The sequence below is a fragment of the Gymnogyps californianus genome, chromosome 9 (assembly GCF_018139145.2).
Source record: "Gymnogyps californianus isolate 813 chromosome 9, ASM1813914v2, whole genome shotgun sequence".
Lineage (NCBI taxonomy): Eukaryota > Metazoa > Chordata > Aves > Accipitriformes > Cathartidae > Gymnogyps > Gymnogyps californianus.
This window is the reverse complement of record NC_059479.1, coordinates 22,035,272-22,051,049: the sequence shown is the minus strand read 5'-3', so window position 1 is coordinate 22,051,049 and position 15,778 is coordinate 22,035,272. Positions and strand designations below refer to the sequence as shown.

General features: G+C 42.3%; 2 protein-coding genes across 3 annotated transcripts in view; one reads left to right on the top strand and one right to left on the bottom strand.

The window, feature by feature from the left end:
- ZDHHC15 (zinc finger DHHC-type palmitoyltransferase 15) overlaps positions 1–15,778 on the bottom strand; it is a 154,392-nt gene that overhangs the window by 11,443 nt on the left and 127,171 nt on the right. The window contains exons 1-8 of one of the 2 annotated variants that reach the window (XM_050901506.1): positions 12,591–12,708; positions 8,828–8,854; positions 6,292–6,386; positions 4,579–4,699; positions 3,659–3,728; positions 3,315–3,347; positions 2,096–2,216; positions 644–776 (exon numbers count right to left, since the gene is read on the bottom strand). In XM_050901506.1, the coding sequence (XP_050757463.1) occupies positions 644–776; positions 2,096–2,216; positions 3,315–3,347; positions 3,659–3,728; positions 4,579–4,699; positions 6,292–6,386; positions 8,828–8,854; positions 12,591–12,708 (718 nt within the window). Of the gene's footprint in view, positions 1–643; positions 777–2,095; positions 2,217–3,314; positions 3,348–3,658; positions 3,729–4,578; positions 4,700–6,291; positions 6,387–8,827; positions 8,855–12,590; positions 12,709–15,778 lie in introns of those variants that run through there. The other variant, XM_050901507.1, reaches the window with a different exon arrangement.
- Positions 1–15,778, top strand: part of SLC16A2 (solute carrier family 16 member 2) — a 437,579-nt gene that overhangs the window by 389,548 nt on the left and 32,253 nt on the right. The window lies entirely within an intron of this gene.

Below are 15,778 nucleotides of genomic sequence, written 5' to 3'. Positions count from 1 at the left end.
AGGTCTGATGTTTTGGGATAGATGAGCTTCAGTGCCCCATGAAATGAGTTATAAAGTTAATAACTATACAAAATCTGAATATTTGCTCAAACTCTTGATAATGTGTGTTTTGTTATAAGACTTTATCCAAAAAGCTTTAAAAATTGAAAAACATTTATCTGAGGAAAGACAAAGAAATCACTCGACAAAATCATACTGTTTCAGATTTTCATTTCATTGATTTTATGGTCATAACTTCTTTGCCTTTGTCAATGAAGATGGACCCTGTTTTTCCCAACCTTACTAAGCTGTTTTAGGATGCGCTCCAGCATATGAGCATAAAGAACCATTATTCCTGAAAAGCTGCACTCATTTCACAGCAAATGTAGTTATACATATGCATAACATTTTTACAATTGGACTTTTACACTTTAAGGCTCTCGTTTCCCTAACAAAGCTTTTGTCACACCAGCTAATAAATGCAGCTTATTTGAAGTGACAAATTTCTGCAGCACTGTGCCAAGATCTTAAATCTTCCTCCCCTCATAAGCCAGCAGGAATGTACAGAAGTAGAACACAAATGCCTTTTTTTTTTTTTTCTTTTTTTCTTCTTAAAGCACTTTTGGTATGTCTTACTTAAAGAAGTAAGACACAAGAGCCTTACCTAAAGTAGATCTGTTTCTACTAACGAGCCAACAATGGTAGCCAAACAGAAACATAAGGCTTACGAAGAACATGACCGCCACAAAGAGAAGGAAAAGGACGTGAAATTTGGAACGTCCATTCGTCAGTTCACCCTGGAAAGGAAAGCAACGCAGAACAAGTGATAGGAACAAATAAAAGCTGGAAATTCTTTGTACCTAGAGAGAAGAAAGATATCCTCTAAAACTCCTATTTGGAGTTCTCAAACTTGTATACACAAAAGTCACACCGTACTATAAAAAGCAAGAAGAGACAAAGAAATTATCTGGTTCATTTCCCCTCCTGTAACCAAAGCAGAAAGAGTGGGGTTTGGCTACTAACTTTTTGTATGTAACAGAGCCAGTACAGCCACAGCTTCCCACCTGGGCACAAGAAATACGCCCTATGCCCACAGGCAAATAAGCAGGCCCAAGCTCTTGAAGCCCTGTTTACGTTCTGCTGAGTTTCCTGTCCGTATATTAAAATTCTGCACCTCTTGCAATATACGGCATGCCAAGAAAACCTGGCCTCCCTAGCTATAGCAATCAGGTACTGTTAGAACTGAGCATACATGGTTTGGAAAAGTTTAAAAGCCAAGCAGGATCTTACAAGCAGAAGAAACGCTTATTTCCTTCTACAGTAGGAGAGTCAAGTGCCAGAGATCCTCATAAGCATACATCTACAGATAGGCTGTGGGGACCTCCAAGTAAAATTACTTCCCAGCCTTTGCTCATCCCATATATGCAGCCACAGAGCTCAAGTGCCTGTGCCTTTCTTGGCATAAGGAGCAATTCCTGCTCGTGTCCCAGGAGCATCTCAGCAGGCATTTTATGTAAGTGATTGGCCATTAAACCAACAGAAATTTAATAAATTAATGCACAGCAAAGTTAAGTTACTTAAACACAGTCATACAGAGTTAGCAGCAGAAGGGACGTAAAAAAAACTAGAGACAAAAGGCCAGTCTCTTACTGGAACTGTCAGTTGGCATTGCTTGCATATGAATGATAATTGATAACTGAATAAGAAGCATACTTTATTTCAGTCAACTTTTAAATTGAGAAAGGAGTCATATGGGGATTACAAAATGAACAGGGTTTTTTGATATTGTTCAGTAAATATGTACAGATCAGTGCCAGGATGTTATACTTTGACATCAAAGATTCTGAGATACATACATGCAAACACAAGAACAGGAAAAGGATGTAACTTCTTTGCCAGAAGCTAACTCTACAGTTTGAAATTCCCAAGGTCTATTTGCTTCTCGCTTTGTGCATTTCAGACATACAATGGGAGTTATACTCAAACAAGGGCACAGGAAAATACCTTAGGGAAGAAATGCAGACCCTCCATTGACTGAAAGCAAGAAAGTAACAAGAGTGACTAAACCCCACGAGACTCATAGGATATGAAAAAGGAACCAGATTTCACAACTTACTGTCCAATACTTAATGAAATACTTGAAGACTGTTGCAGCAATATACAAGCAATACAACAAAGAATAGGCTAAGAACAGTAGAAAGAATTTGTAGTTAGAAAATCCAATGCAGTTATTCACCCTAGAGAACAAAAGCAAAGTTGAAATCAGGATATGTACAGCACACAGTTGTAACACAATGGGTACTACAGGTTTTTTTGGTTTTATTAAGCCTCCTGATTATACCACACAATTTCGTCAATAAATAGCTCCCCTTACTGGTCAAAATGAAATACAACTGAAGTCTCTCTGCTTGTCACGGGAAGACTTCTTGCTATGCCAAGGAAAAGGACAGTTTGTATTTTGGAATCTGTTTTAAAGTTGGTACCGCTGGTAAACTGGTCACAGAGGCGGGCTCTAATTACTCAAGGTCTGTTTCTTGTCTGCAAAGGTAACCCTGTCTGGGATGTCTGTGCTGCTTCATTCATTTGCAAAACTCAGGAGCCAGATTCACCGTGGCTTGTTTGCTTACATACAAACCAAACAAACCCAAATTTGATGAGAATTCTCCAGGCACAGGACAACTCTAAAAAGGAACAAGGGAATGCAGAAAAAACAGTAGGTGTTTGTCTCGAACCTCAGGTTTGAAAAACCCTCTACAATTGAGGACTACCAGGGAGGTTCAGGTGGGGAAATGTTTGCGTTGCTTCCGATTTCTGAAATCTTCCTTTTTAAAAAAAAGAAGGCGTTTAAGGAATTCAGTGGCAGCAATTCTCAAAAAGCATAAAGCTTAATTCATCCACGCACCGTTCTACACAAACCGTCTCTGAGCATGCACAGGTGGCAGGCATCATTTCAGAAACAATCTGCGTGCAAATATTACTATTGAAAGCAACCACCAACTGCATGCTGAAACGATTATACACCCAAAGTTAAAGGCTTAAGTGGAAGTCCCTTTAAAATTGGAATAATAGTCACAGGGTGAATTAGCAGTTGCGTTTTAAATTCTAGTGCTAGAACAGCTTTTTTACGCATAGTTTATGGAACAACTATGAATGATCTGTCTTTCAAAATACCAACCATTTCAGGCAATTTCAAAGTGTAACTATTTCATAAATTTCCCAACATCGAGAGATGCATGGTCTAAAATGAAAGAGGCACACAGACACTACTCTGTGGAAGAAATGTATTTAAACAGCCTCTCTTTTCAGAAAAGTACAAACCAATATCTAGGACATACCACGGACAGTGATGATCCATTTTTAGCACGCATCTGCAAGAGGACAAAACAGAAAAACGGAAGCTCAGTTAATGGTTAATCAGTTAATTTTCACTAGATGGCATGCTTTCTAGCAACTTAACGCTGATACACTTGTAGGTGTGGGAACTGCAAACACTTCAGGGCCACACACAGCAGAAATGCAAACGCTAACGCTGTCACACACGAACGTACGCTGTCGGCTGCAGCTGGAACAGAGGCACTTGGGGACCTTGCTGTGTAAAAAGACACGGGAAGGACCAGCCCACTCACGTAACTTAGCGGTGACTATATTCACTTCAGTGAAAAGCAATCCAGTAACTTACATAGCACAAACGGAACAGTGGTGACAACGATCAGGTTTTATTAGCTGGCATCTATCACAGAATCGAATACCTGAAATTAAAGACACGTTAATACCAAACAAGCGAAAAGCGTTCTTTTGTCACGTGTTAGTTAATACTCTACTCATTTCCTAACTCGTCATATTCTTTCCCCTATCACTTCAAAAGATGAGTGCATTTGCAGCTGATTTTTGCTGCCAGGTCATAATCAGATAAGCAATGCTCATCATTCTTCCAGAGACTTGCAGATGCGGGGAACAATCCTCGCTGCAAAGCATACAACCAGCTTAAAAGCGATAAAATTGTACACTTCCCTCTGGCTTCCACATTTACTCGGACTTTACGTACATTCCATTTTGATAACTGCCTATATAGCACTTCTTCACTTCAGAATTCTTTGGCTTGTCTGACAGAAATGAACAGCTCAGAGCCTCCCATATGAACACGGATTTCTTTTAAGCTTTGAAAGGAGTGCCGCATGCATTTAATGACAGAACAAGGTCCAGAAATCTGCTCGCAGAGTTATGTCCTGCATCTCTAAGCTAGACTCCATTTTAAGTAAAAACGACTACAGATTTTGTCATTCTATTACTATTGCTAAACGCAGACAATATAAGGAGGCTTTTGAACTGGAAATACCCTGTAAAGGGTAACATACTGCTTCTCAAAGGCAGCACCTGGTACTCCACTGAAGATGAACGGAAGCATTCAAGGCTTTTTTGTTTCCCCAAACATAAAGCCAGAGAGAAAAGGCATTAAAATTGTTCGCACAAGAGTTACTCAGTGCATGCGGTGGCATTAGGAACGCCCTGTTGGTCGGCAGTGTCATCTGGGTTGCCAGCAAACGCTACTTCGGCGTGCTTGATTAGATTCAGAGAAACAAAGCTCTCTGCTTAGCTGACCTCCATTCCCCGTTCTTGTGTACACCGGCAACTTCCTTGCAATTTCGGCGAGAATTTGCCTCTGCACCTCCGGCCTTTCTTCGTTTTCATAGCGTTCTTTGTCAGCATAGGACATATGGTACTAGGAGCAGAAGTCGTGAGAGGAGCAGTTACCCATGGGTAGCAGAGATGGTATTTCAAATACAGGCAAGTTTGGAAACATTTTTACCTCCCACTCCTTCTAATGAGATTCATCTAATGTGAAAATGTGTTTGTTAAGAAGACAGAGAGAGATACTAAGCGCTGGACAGCCAGAATACTATGCGATAGATAAACAAGAAAAGCAAAAGGGAAATTAAGGATCACAAAACAACATACTAGAATTGCTACTACTGCTGCCTTAGGTGATTACTATTTTTCACGAATAACACGACTAACCATAATAAGGACACTTCAAGCACTTCCCTCGTGAGCAAGAACCTGTCCCCAGCCACAGTTTTATATTTCTAACACTGGGATTAGTTGTTATTTATAAACTTACGTTCTTGTAATTAGGATCAGATTATGGCCATGTATATTTGGAGTGCCACACAAACATCATCCTCATTCGATTGCTCCAAACATAGTGTTTTATTAGTATTTCATAAAGAGGTAAAACAAAATGCAAAAGAAATCCACCAATCCGAGCAACATGAAAAAGTAAATATTTGGTAGAAAAAGAATTGAAACTAATGTCTGCCTCTGACTGTCCTGTGCTCAAAGCACTAAATCATACTCTTGTCCTACAATAAGCCACCTACGTTAAAAAAGCAATACCAAACCCTTAACTAATGGCGTGATTGAATGTAGATGAAACAATCTACTTTTGTCACGGTGAACCCGTTTCTCTTTACCATAGTGTATTGTTACATTTATGTTTCATGATGCTGCTGAGCAGGGAAGTACAAGGACTGGAGCTGCTGGAGCTACATGTATTCCTAGCACCAAATCAAAAGCCCTATGCTATGCACATAGCCACAGTCCTCACTGCCACAGACATGCGACCTCAGAATCTCAGCACATTGAAAAGGAAAATGATTCTTCTATCCCTCACTATCGCAAGAAGGAGTCTGACAAATGAAGCAAACTTAACCACTACAAAGAGGCCTGCCCCAGCCGGCAAAGGGCTCCCAGCAGAGCCAGCAATGCTGGACTTTGGTGGAACGCGGAATGCTCACATACGCACCACAACAATCTGGCTCAAGAGATCAAGAAACCCCACTACCATTACAAATGCGCCCGCTTCCACCTGCGCTCTAACATCTTCCATGAAGAGTGAAAACCAAACCTGAAGGTCCTTACTCAGGAGACTCTAGTAAGGCTAGGCTAAGGAAGGTCCTCAGGATTTGGCGTGCAACTTGTTAAATGCTTAGAGATCAACGCCACTATAAATGTGGACGTTAATAATCATCGATCCTATTATTCTCAACATGAAAAATCCTATCGGCTCCTGGAACACCTGAAAAGGCAGCTTTAAAAGTTAACACCATCTCTGATTTAAACCATGCTCTTTGGGGAGTTAAAGGATTCTCAGAACGGTAAATTACTCAGTTTTTACGGACAAGTCTAGGTCACTTTCCATCTCTCTAGGAAATCCGATCAGTTGTCCGGATCAACTAGGCTGAAGGATTTTTGAGTTCTCTTTAGCATCCCTGCTTTCTTTCTGCAAGGAATGAAAAGTGCTTGGACTCTTACCTTTTTGCCTGGCTGCACCGGGAGAGTAAAAATAGACTTCCAATATGTCCACACAAAGAGCACAAAGAGAATATGGAATATTATAAGATAGGCCACTAAAAAAAAACAAAACAAAAGAACAAAAGCAGAATAATGACTTCTTAAGTAAAAGTTTCATTCATGATGGGCATAATTCCAATGTTTCACAACAATGACAAAAAAAATAAAGGAAAACAAGAAAGATTTACAGTACCAACCAGTATTACAATACAGCTAAACCTTATGGTCAAAGGGTCAGTAGAATTTCAGAGATCTGTGGCTGCAGTGAGGGGTTACCTATCTCACAAGCCTCCCCTTCTCCACCCGATCCGATTCCGTGAGTGGGGAAGAACACAGCTGTAAGAGACTTCACCCACAGGGCAGGTGACAATGCTGTATCACTGGGAATGACAGGATTCCTGTCTCTTCCCCATATCCTAGGCACAGGCAAAGCAGAACTGGCTGGTGCTGAGCAGCATAAAGGTTAATACTGCAATACTCCAGCATCTCCAAATTTTGGGTTCAGTTGCTACTAAATGCACTTAGAATCACAGTACCGTATTATCAGTGCACTGTCCACTTGTGCAATGCATTCTTCACCACTTGCGAGAGTTGAGAGCAATAACATGCTCTAGGAGAGCTTTACATCACCAGAAAAAATCAAATCTCTTATTAAACGTCTTTTAGATTTGCCACAGTTAATACAATAAAACAAATCAGGAAAACACCCCTCAAATTGAGCAAAACATGTCTTATGATTACTGAGAAAGAATTGTAATCCACTAGATACAACATTATCACATGAAATCCAGCATGCGTCAGAGTAATCTTACTTCAATATGCAAACTGTATTTCAAAGCCTTTGGGCATAAGCAGGCATACTGTGGTTCAGAAAGCCAAAGGACAGCTATCCTTCAGCTACACAAAGTATTTGATTGTTATTTCTTTAATACTCAACTCACTAAGACATTATCAAACAGTTTTATTTAAACACACCATTTAATCATAATAATAACCACCTCATTTTTCCCATTTCATTTAAGGTTCAAATTCTAGAAACTAAGATTAAAGTAACTACTACTAGTGGAAAGAGAAGTCTAAAATCCAAACACTTCCTAACTTCTCAGGCAAGACTGACTGTGTGAAAACGTAATTGGTAAAAAGGCCAAACGCAGCTTTGAGACTTTCTAATGAGATGGCAAATGATCTGATGTGCCTCACAGGAATGTGATGGATCGCGTGACTGATCTGTGAATCAATGATAATTCATTATTATGCTCTGAAGTGTGTTGGAGATGTTATCCTTACACTACACGCAGGTGGAGCTCAGTCATTTTTAAATTAATATGTAAGGAGATAAATCTTGCAACAGGTTTAATTTTGTTAATAAAGCAATACAGCAGCATGTTAGAGGAAGCTGACCTGGAGATGCACTAATAGATTAGGCAACTAATAACTTTCTTCTGCTGAATAATCATTAACATCATGTTTTCTATAGTTTCTCTGGAACAGTTTCAAATATTAGGACAGCTCTCTAGTAGAAGGAGAATTTACTTGATGCAGCAACCTGGAGGATCTTTGAAGTATCAGCTAGCATTGTTCTTCGTGGAACAATCTGCCAGCTGAAAACCGCTACACCTACTTCTATCCTTCATAACCCTGGAAGAAGAAATGAAGGTAAGAGGCCACCTGTATTAGCCAAATGCCTCCAAAGCACCTCCAGGAAAGAAGAGGAGGAATACTAAAATGGCCACTAACCCCTTATTCTTAGAACATGACTGTGGCCTCCAACAACGCACCAGTGGAAACAGTCTCATCAAGTGCTCCTGCTGCTCTGCCCGACTCATTCAGCAACCTCACGATACTGTGTCTGGGACCTCAGAACAACGTCTGTCAGCCTGTACTGCCAAAGGAATCTGAGAAGTGTTCAAGCCAAATAATAATGAGACAGAAACCTTTGCTCTAACTCATCTGTGGTACTAACTGAAAGTTACTGCGTTACCTACCACTCAATAGATGGTTAGTGGTCAACAGAACCAAGGAAAAAGATCTTTTGCAAAAGACTCTCTACAAAAAACATCAAAACCAGCTTTCACTGAAAGATCAAATAAAACAGTGAAAAAAAATAGGCGGGCCACAGAACAGAACTAGTCTTTTCTGTTTAGCTTTTAAAATCAGCTCTGAAAACGTAAAACAGAAAGGGAGGAAAGGCGCGTGGGTGTATACAGACAGACATACATAGTTTTTTCTGAAAGAGTAAAAGGGATCAAAGCCTTTTCGTGTTCTTCTGTTCATACTGCGACTAAACAGGGGCACTTCCCAATACATCCAAAAGTTATAGCATGCCTAACAATGCATGCTGTGTACTTCATGAACGTGTAATTACAGGAAGGAAACACTGAAAGAGTATGTAAGTTTAAAAAAATTGACAGAAAGTATTTTTGATATTTTAACTAGAACATTTGTGAATCTTTTTACACAAGGATTGAATGTCAAATAGTAAATTGAATGCACATACCTTTTTCCACAGGGTTGCTCAGAGTCACTGAAAAAGAAAAAACATATGTCTACAGAGCAAATAGGATTCCCAGAAAAGTTTGTGACAAATAACGTTTCTAGTTGAAATACAGGCATTTTAGGAAAAAAAGTTCAAATTCAACAGACAAAAAGGGATCCCACAGTTCAGCATCAAATCAAAAGCGTCCATAACAATTCCTCGTGTACTCACGCAAATGACACCCACAACAAGATGTTCAATAACTGTTACTTACGCTTCATCTTCCCTTGTTACAAAATATATTTTGTACATTTGTACGTTAGAAATATGACAAAAATAATGCACTGGTGACAGCGATGTGACAAGATTACCAGGGCTCCTCTAGCAACTGTCCAAGCAGCATCTCTACGCAGGTACTTATAAGCATGTACTTGTAGCCTGCTTTGTACTAGTCTCTAGGTGGTCTTCATCCTCCACAGTAAGCAATGCCCCAATGCATTTCTGCATCAGCATAAATGAAAAATTACCAATTGTCTCAGCTTTGGCCTAGTCAGCAACAAAGGATATACTATAATGACTCAATTATTTTTACACTTCCTACTAGCTGAGCTTTCACAACTCCTCCTTACTTTACCATAATCATAGGAACAGTCCCTACTAACAGAACCACTTAGAGCAACCAGCAAAGGGTACATTGCCTAATGTCTACTTCTACTGATTATTTTAAAATCCATCCATTATTTTAAAAGCCATCCATTATTTTAAAAGCCATCATCCAAGTTTAACAGAAAAGATAAAGACATCTTTCTTTAACTGAAAACGGAGCAGTTCTGTGATGTCTTGACAGAATACTGCTTGGAAGACAAAGATCATTCATGGGATAGGAGCCCCTTATATCGAGTCCATAGCCTTGAATCTAATGGTTGCAACTGAAATGTGTTGCTCCTTGGAGGAACAGAGGAATGAAAGGAAACCAGTGGCCACAGATCATCTCCCAGAGGCACAGTAATCTTACAAAAATAAGATCATATTGTTGGAAGACTCAGAGATTTGAGAGATTGCACATACCAGCGGTGTCCCCTTCAGTAACTCTGTTGGATTGTACAGAAAAAGAAGTGATTGAGGGATTGGAGCCTTTTACTTCTAGCCTACAGCCAGTGCCTGGAAAGAGACTCTAGTCTTCAAGACTCACTCCATCATCTTACTTGAATAACAAACTTGGAAAATGTAAGTCAGAGTAGGAACCAAGGCGTCCTGCTCTTACTAATGAAAGTAGCTTTTCTTAAAACCATGCTAACAAACAATTTTGATCTGCATGCTCTATGATACACAACAACGTAGACGAAAAAAAGAGACCAAATATTCGCGGTGTCTCTGCGCACTCAATTTCAGATGAACAAGACTGTTAGGAAACCTTCGGTTTGCTGCAAATCGAACTATAAAGAGTACATCAGCTTTTCACAAATACTGCTTGTTCCCTCCTGAAGTTCCCCCTTGCAGCGTGGCCTTCTAAGGATTTACTTGAGAAAAGAGCAAACTCCTAAATAAAGATTATATAAAAGGTTTTAGCGCAGGACACTGGGTCATTGTTCTCACTGTGGCAGCAACCACCAACCAGACATGAAATCAAGGCCTCCTCTGGAGTACGACTGGTTGGCCATACCAGTCACTGAAAGTTTAAAACCCAGTATCGTGAGATACCTCTAGGGCATCACCCCCACACGACTTTGACTCCTCAGCAGTCTGCACAACTAAAGATGAAAATCAAGAATCCAAACAGAGCGTCTACTATTTACATGCTTGCAACAGCTGAAACAGCAATACACAATGGAAACCTGAAAAAAATGAAGCCAACACATAAAGCCTTGCTATGTTAGAAATCTGGAAGAGAGAGAATGTCCTGAGAGCTGGTTTTCAAGTAACTGCATGTGCCAACAGTTAATGTTCAAATCCTAAAATAATTAATTTAGTCATTTCAACTTCTGTATAGAAAACCTCCTCCACACACAAATAGAATGCATGAGAGAGAAAGATGGGGCAAAAAAATAGACGGGTGTGGGCAAAGGAGTGATTTTAAGCTGTGATTCTAGGCAGTGAGATGAGCTCCTGCCAGCTTAACCAGCATTTGCAGAATAACACAGGCCCAATCCAAACCCCACTTAAATCAGCAGAGTCTTTTCTAATAGCAGCACTAAGACTTGGAATTAACCAGTGTTAAATATTACTGAATTTGCACAGCACTGCAAACAAAGCATATTTCAAAAGACTGACAGCATTTCAGGAAAATACTCTAAATTTTTTGTCACGTGGTCTAATCGACAGTTACATGCACCTTGGAGATATCGTTCCATGTGAATTCTTGAAAGAAACAGCCCACAGTCTCAGAGACGGAATAAAATGTCATGAAGTATTTGGGCGTTCTGCCTAGCTGCCAGTTAGAACAGATCAAAGAAGCTGCATTTCATTTTAGTCCCCATCGAGAAAAAACAATAAGTCTTACTGCATTGGGAACCCTAACAAAAATCTGATTTAAATTTGCTGTGCAGTACCAGAAGTCAGCTCTTTTCACAGAAACGTCTCAAACTACCGCTCTGAGAACTCTGACTTCCTTTATCCGGCTTACCCTGTCCTGAAGAGAAAGAGCCACATGCGCCTCCTCACAATTTCAAAAGTCCAAGCTACCAGCTTTTCTCTCCACCTCCACCAGACCTAGCAATCCTTTCTTCTAGTAACGGGTTTTTGCACACACACTAAACCAGAACGTAATAAACCCAAGAAAGTTTGCAACTTACTATGTAGTTAAATTGCTACATTAAACTATACAATTATTAGCCGGTATAAAAAATTTCCTTTCTAAAATTTAGTGTTTTCCATGCTACTGTAACAAGTTGACTCATGAGTGTGATTTAATGGAACCTATTTTCTTCCTTTTCAGCGTATAAAAAAATGACTGCAACACAGGGCATATACTGATTTTTGTTACTGCTTAAACCAGAAATCACATCTGAATATTACCATATGGCAACAATATGGACTTTCGCTGTAGGTATAAATCTCCCAGTCTTCACAAACGTCACTTCCCCCGGCTGACATGAGGACATACAATACACGGACTCATGACTAAGTAAAAGAGCCCGCAACACCTAGCCAGCCCAGCTCGGATACAAACCTTACAGAAAAAGAGGACAGCGCACCATAAAACCCCCACTAATTAATCCCATAATGGACTTGACTAGTAATGAGGTGTCTCTTCATGTCCACCTGGTGACTGCTGGGTGTGCCTGCTGCAGCCACAGCCCTGACCCAGGGCACCTGGAAACATTTGCCACCTCCAAGCCTTGCTCGGGTTGCAGCCCCGACGGGTTCAGGTATCAGCAGCACCTGAGCGAGCCCGCCTAGCGCCAGCCGGGTGCGACCGCAATAGCTGGCAGGAACACCTCTTCCTCTAGCACACGCAGAGAGGAGAAGGAAAAGAGGAGTTCCTCCCGGAGATACGCCCGGGGTTCTGTGCCCGCATGGGGCCGCCTGAATCACCCGGCCAAACGGGACTCCGACCTTCGGGACCCTTACAGACCAGCACCGGCAGGGCACCGCTGCCCCCAGGAAACGCGGGCTCCTACGGGGAGCCCCGGCCCGCAGAGCCCGGGGCCGTGCCGCTGCTGAGGCGCGGCCCGGGGGCAGGACAGGGCCCCGCTCCCCCCCGACACCGGCCCGGCGCCGCCTCACGCACCCTCCCGCCCCGCTGCCCCCGGGCCGCCGCCCCCAGCCCGGCCGAGACGCTCACCCAGGCACAGCTCGCAGACGTAGGCGTAGTAGGACCAGAGGACGACGAGGGCGATGATGAGGACGGGCAGCCAGGCGAACGCCCGCTGACAGCACCGCAGCCCCCGCGACAGAGCCATCTTTCACCTCAGCCCGGCCGCATCGGGCATCGGCTGCTCGGGGCTGAGCGGCGGCGAAGGGAGGGGGAGGCGCTCGGAGCTCGGCTGAGCGGCCTGGCGGGACTGGGCGCGGCGCTGCGGCGCCCCCTGGCGGGGCGGGCGCGGGCAGCGTGTCGGGCCGCTGAGGTGTCGCGGGTGGCGGCCAGCGGCCCTGCCCCACGCTGGCCAAGCTCCCGCCTCCCCACGGCAGGTCGCCGGCCGTGGAAAGCGGCTGCAGAGCTGGGGTTTTCCTGCGTGGGTAGGCGCTTCTGAATCTATTCACGACCCACGTGTAGCCGCAGGATGCGGTCCTGCCGAAACTGCTCCCAGGAAGGGATGGCAAAGTCGCCTTGTCCCTTCGCCGCCGCCGTTGGACGAGGCGGGACAAGCTGCTTTTCTGAGACAGATCTGTCCACGTGAAACAGGTTTAAGACGCTCCTGGAATTCCCAGTTACGTAGGCACAAGCCGCGATACCTCGTTACTTGCCCTAATTTCGGTTCACCTGCGGTGTTCAGCCGTCGATACCCGTCCCTGGCAGAGCGGTACTCGGCTGTCCTTGTCTCCGCTAGAAACACCCCACGGAGAGCCCACGTTAGCCTTTTCTTCCACGGTAGCATCCCTGGGGCTGTTTCCGTGTCTGATGCACTCGGAGGTCTTTCCTCTGCGTTCTGTCTGACTGATGAATCTTTATATTGAAAGCTCTTTTTATCGGTAATCATACAATCTTGTACTTTGTTCTATTAAGTTTATCGTGTTTTTCTTGTAGGACGATCCTGTCCCCTGCACTGACAACGCCAGCTTTGCGTTGCTCTCAAGTTTCCTAGGCACAAACCTAGGTTACTAGTGAATATACGTGGGACGATCAGATTCGAGACAATCTGTGGAACAAAACGAGTATCCCCTCCAACAACCTGATGACATGGCATTTCATGTAAAAGAAGAAGGAAAAAAAAAAAAGACCACCCCACTCCCCCAGTCTGCTCCATAACCCCCTTTGAATTCCTGTAGGAATCCCCCTCATTTCCACATTCAGTAGTGTGTTTCGAGTTAAGGCTTCAGTTAATTAAATCCCCTATATTGCCTCTGTTAAGGAAATTAGTTTTCTCATCAAGAGAGCAATTTATCTAACAGCATGTACTTCTGATAAAACCCTGGTGTAATTTACCACACTTTCCAGTCACCTCTTTGTTCACCGTTTTTTTCTCTCAGAATTTGTTCTAAAACTTTCTTTGTTGTTGGTATCAAACTTGCAGGCTGTACTGCCTCTAGCAACTTTTCTCTCTTTTTGAGTACAGGTACCACTTCTCCCATTCTCCTGCCAAATCCCTGAATTTCGACATCACCTACAAATCCTTAGACCACAGTTCTAATTCTGTAATTAGTTCTTTCAATATTTTAAGATGGAGATGATCTACAACATCTGATTTTCTCAAAAAATTTGTTCAGTAATGAGGCAACAGCTGTCTTAACCTCTTCTCTACCTTGCTCACAGTCTATACGGTGACTATTCTCTCTTCTTCAGGCTACTAAACTCCTTCTTTAATACAAAACCTGAACTTTTTGGCACTTGTTTTAATTTTATGCGTGTGATCCAGGTTAACCAAGCTTTTGGATAGTCCCTGCTGTAGAAAAAGTGCTTTGCAGATACCATAACATACGTTGGCCTGAGCTGCATGTAACCCTAAACACGAAATCTCAGACATCTGACTTAGATTGTGAAATCCAGGGTCTGTGTTTTATGTATATACATAGTCAATGGAAAGAGAAATGCCCTCTTCTGGGGCATTCAGGGAGGGGATTCAGGACACGTACACTCGATGTTTTGAGGATTTGGAAGAGGAAGATGAGAATGCCTGCTTGCTCTCTCCTCCTTCCCCACACTGCGTAGAGCTGAGAAGCCAACATTTTTGCTAGCAATATGTTTTATGAACAGTAAGATTTAAAAATCATTCCTGTGAGCTAAATCACTACCTGAAGCAACTCACAGAATCTCCTCTCCTAAAATCTCAAAACCTGCTAATCTTGTAGATGGGAGGCACAGCACATCCATGATACATTTTTCCTGTGTGTGTGTATATAAAGCAGGAAGGCAACCTCTCCGACGGACAGCAATGGAACACTGTAACAGTGAGCAGACATTTTCAGATAATGCCTCTGTAAATAAAGTTAAGACTATTTTTTTTGTTCAACAGCCAGTTTTTCTGTGTTCTAAGATCCACATGGATTATCTTCAAAATTCTTTTGTTTCATGGGCTTCCAGGGGAGACTTAGTCATATAAACATGAGCTCATCTGAGGTAAGAGATTCCCAAATACAGCTCTTTAAAACAAAAATAATCATGAGACCTTGAAACCTTGTGATCCTTACAATGTATTTTTTGCACTTGTGGTTCAAATGGTAGCTCCCCATTTGAAATTGCCAGCTGGAGTTAGATATAACTGGTATAAGGTACCTTGTGCCCTTTTCAGAAATCAACACTACACATGTTATTCAACCTAAATGTTGAATCTAAAGTTGAGCTTCAGCCAATTTTACAAAGTAAAGAAAGTCCTCTCTGGATGTGCAGCCTCACTGGGCTCCACAGCAACTACAACAGTTGCAAGTAGCTTGACTTAAGAGAGTGGTTTAGGAAGACGTGGGATTATCCTAAGTCATATCTATATCTTTAAGTTTCATTCTGACCACAAGCAGTTCCCTGCTAATACACATCACACACAACTCGCTAAACAAAGCAGCAAACTTCTGCAGAGTTCAGAAAGCTGTGATTTCATCCACGTGTGTAACTAGACTGTTCAAAACTACCGTCAAAGACTGCAGCACTAAGGAAGGCAGATGAGAAAATCAAGTAGTAGCAGCTTTAGGGTAATTTAAATCAGGCTCATCATCATTGACTTTTTCTCGAAAAACATAACTTTTTGGGTGCTCAGAGAAAGGAAGGTGGTGGTGACTCACCAGTGCCATAGAGGCTCTGGGCATCAGGAAACATATCATTACAAAGAGCTGTAGTCTGAAGACTAGAGTAAGACTGACACCAGCTAAGATGGCACCGGC